Genomic DNA, 2,914 nt, shown 5'->3' with positions numbered 1-2,914 from the left:
AGTCTTTCTATATGTATCTTAGCTACCAGAACTATTGGTTCTTTAAGTCTTTCTATATGTATCTTAGCTACCAGAACTATTGGTTCTTTAAGTCTTTCTATATGTATCTTAGCTACCAGAACTTTGGTTCTTTGAGTCTTTCTATATGTAACTTAGCTACCAGAACATTGGTTCTTTGAGTCTTTCTATATGTAACTTAGCTACCAGAACATTGGTTCTTTGAGTCTTTCTATATATAACTTAGCTAACAGAACATTGGTTCTTTGAGTCTTTCTATATATAACTTAGCTACCAGAACTTTGGTTCATGCTTACTGGTTCAGTTTCCCCTTTACCTTTATGGTATTGTTTACAAACACTGCACTAACATTTGTTTTAGACTTGGAAGCTATTAAATGCTACAGCTGCTGTTACAGGTTGGTCAAACTTTCACACTTTGTTGTTGAGCCATGTTGTTTTTGATCAAGAAAGTTCTTAGATTTTCAGCACATAATGGTTATTTCATCATGTAATTTGTATGAGGATGTGAGAAAACTTCCCATGTCTGTTTTGTTTCTTACTTAATACTTATGTTTCTTTTTTTACTGCCCTTGTCTGAACATTATTTCTATCTCAAGTAAATAGGTCCCAGGTTTTGCTTGTGAGTTACTGTATTTATGCTCTTCTCACATCTTAATGAAGTTGTTACTAAGAAAGCCATGCATAGTTTCTGGAACTTTCCAGATTATTTAGAGATTCTTTATTCCTGAATTATTAAACTGTATCATTTAGGACCCTAGAGCCAAAGTGTTAGTCAAATTTCTTTGATAAAAAGTAGCTCAAACAGTAAACGTTTTCTTAAACTTTTATTGACATTTACTGCTGACCATTATATGTAGGTGAAAGTTTACATAAAGTGACAGTCAAAATTGAAGGGTTTATTTTAACAGCCATGGTTTGGAATGTATATTTCCTCTCTCTCACTTTATTAAAGACACTCTGAGGCTATCTCCAGAAAATACCACAATTCCAATATTTCTAATTATGGATTCCCTAAATCTTTATTTCTTGTTTGATATGGTATGTCATATACTGCTTTGGATTTAATGTTATGTCTATAGATATTTATAGTTTGTATTTACTCATCTTAATAGAGAAACCTTTTTGTTTTTGGATCAAGTTTTATGCATAACCACTTAGCTCTGCAAGCAGTCTTCATTTTGTTTTAACAATATCATAGAATATCAGGCAATATAACCCTTCAAGTACGTTGACGATAATAGCTGTAGTTAAGTTTAGTACACATTGTTTTTTTTAACTGCTTGTTTAATATTGTTCTGTTTGAAACATAAGATGTCAGCAAGTAAAAAGGATACATCAGAACCATATCCAGGAACAGAAAGTATGCTGAATGAAAAGAAAACGAGATCAAAAGAGAATCTCTCGGATGGTACCAATCCAGTTGTGCAAAGTATTCCACCTCGTGTACCTTCCTCTGCAACATCTTCCGGTGTTGACTTGAGAAGGCTGGGTAACTTAGATGGAGGTATTACACTTGAACCTCTGTCAGTGCCTTTTCTCAGCCCTCTAGTGTTAAGAAAGGAAATAGAATATGTGCTTGATCACGAAGGTGATGACTGTTTGACAAAACCAGAGTTTGTGGACCAGCATCCTATAATTTATTGGAACTTGGTATGTAGTTTTTAAAACTTTCTAGGTGTAAGGCTGTTGTAGTTTTGGGGTGTCACTAATGAACTTGCTAATTGTTAATCAGTCATTAGGTATAAAAGTTGGTCAGGATCTGGGTGCATGTTTGTCAACCTTGTTTATAGGTTTAGATATTCAAGGTCTTACATAACTTTCAGATTTAATGTTAGTGTAGAAGTTTGTTAATACCTGTTTGGTTCTCAACCACTGATCTAGTGATTACATGAACCGGTTCTTACGGAACATGTATAAAGCCACTGAAGTGTGTGACAAAACAACTTGAGCATGTAACATCAAAACTGTTCGTGCAAAATATGACTTCATTCATGTATTGAGTAATGATTTACTGTTTTTTTTAATTGGTTTACTGTTGCAAACTACACATTAGGGACCCTGTTTAGATATTTAGTTGAGACATGATGTTAAACAATTAGACATTCAGTTGAAAGTTGGTACAAAACTAAGAGTTAGAGGTTAACCTGAATTTAGGTATATAACTTTAATGGTTAGCTATTAACATCATAGATGATATATAGCTTGAACAGTTAGATGTTAACCTCATAGCTGATACATAAAACTAACAGCTAGATGATAACCTCTAAGCTGATACACAGCTTTAACAGTTAATGTTATCCTCATAGCTCATACATAGCTTTAACAGTTAATGTTAACCTCATAGCTCATACAAAACTTTAACAGTTAGATGATAACCTGATAGCTGGTACAAAACTTTAAGATTACAGGTTAACCTGAATTTGGTAAATAGCTTTAGCAGTTAGATGTTAACCTCATAGCTGATACATAGCTTTAACAGTTAAATGTTCACTTCATAGCTGATACATAGCTTTAACAGTTAAATGTTCACTTCATAGCTGATACATAGCTTTAACAGTTAAATGTTCACTTCATAGCTGATACATAGCTTTAACAGATAAATGTTCACTTCATAGCTGATACATAGCTTTAACAGTTAAATGTTCACTTCATAGCTGATACATAGTTTTAACAGTTAAATGTTCACTTCATAGCTGATACATAGCTTTAGCAGTTTGATGTTAACCTCATAGCTGATACATAGCTTTAACAGTTAAATGTTCACTTCATAGCTGATACATAGCTTTAGCAGTTAGATGTTAACCTCATAGCTGATACATAGCTTTAGCAGTTAGATGTTAACCTCATAGCTGATACATAGCTTTAGCAGTTAGATGTTAACCTCATAGCTGATA

General features: G+C 33.2%; 1 protein-coding gene across 1 annotated transcript in view; it reads left to right on the top strand.

Moving 5' to 3' along the window:
* Positions 1-1,709, top strand: part of LOC111083330 (DENN domain-containing protein 4C-like) — a 10,230-nt gene extending 8,521 nt beyond the window's left edge. Inside the window, exon 4 of the mRNA XM_022379799.1 lies at positions 1,332-1,709. Coding sequence (XP_022235507.1) covers positions 1,332-1,685 — 354 coding nt within the window. The 3' untranslated portion in view covers positions 1,686-1,709. The remainder of the gene's footprint in view (positions 1-1,331) is intronic.
* Positions 1,710-2,914: the final 1,205 nt, after the last annotated feature.

Source organism: Limulus polyphemus, unplaced genomic scaffold (assembly GCF_000517525.1).
Source record: "Limulus polyphemus unplaced genomic scaffold, Limulus_polyphemus-2.1.2 Scaffold9100, whole genome shotgun sequence".
In the NCBI taxonomy this organism is placed as follows: Eukaryota; Metazoa; Arthropoda; class Merostomata; order Xiphosura; family Limulidae; genus Limulus; species Limulus polyphemus.
The sequence above is the reverse complement of the archived record's forward strand: the minus strand, read 5'-3'. Positions and strand labels throughout refer to the sequence as shown.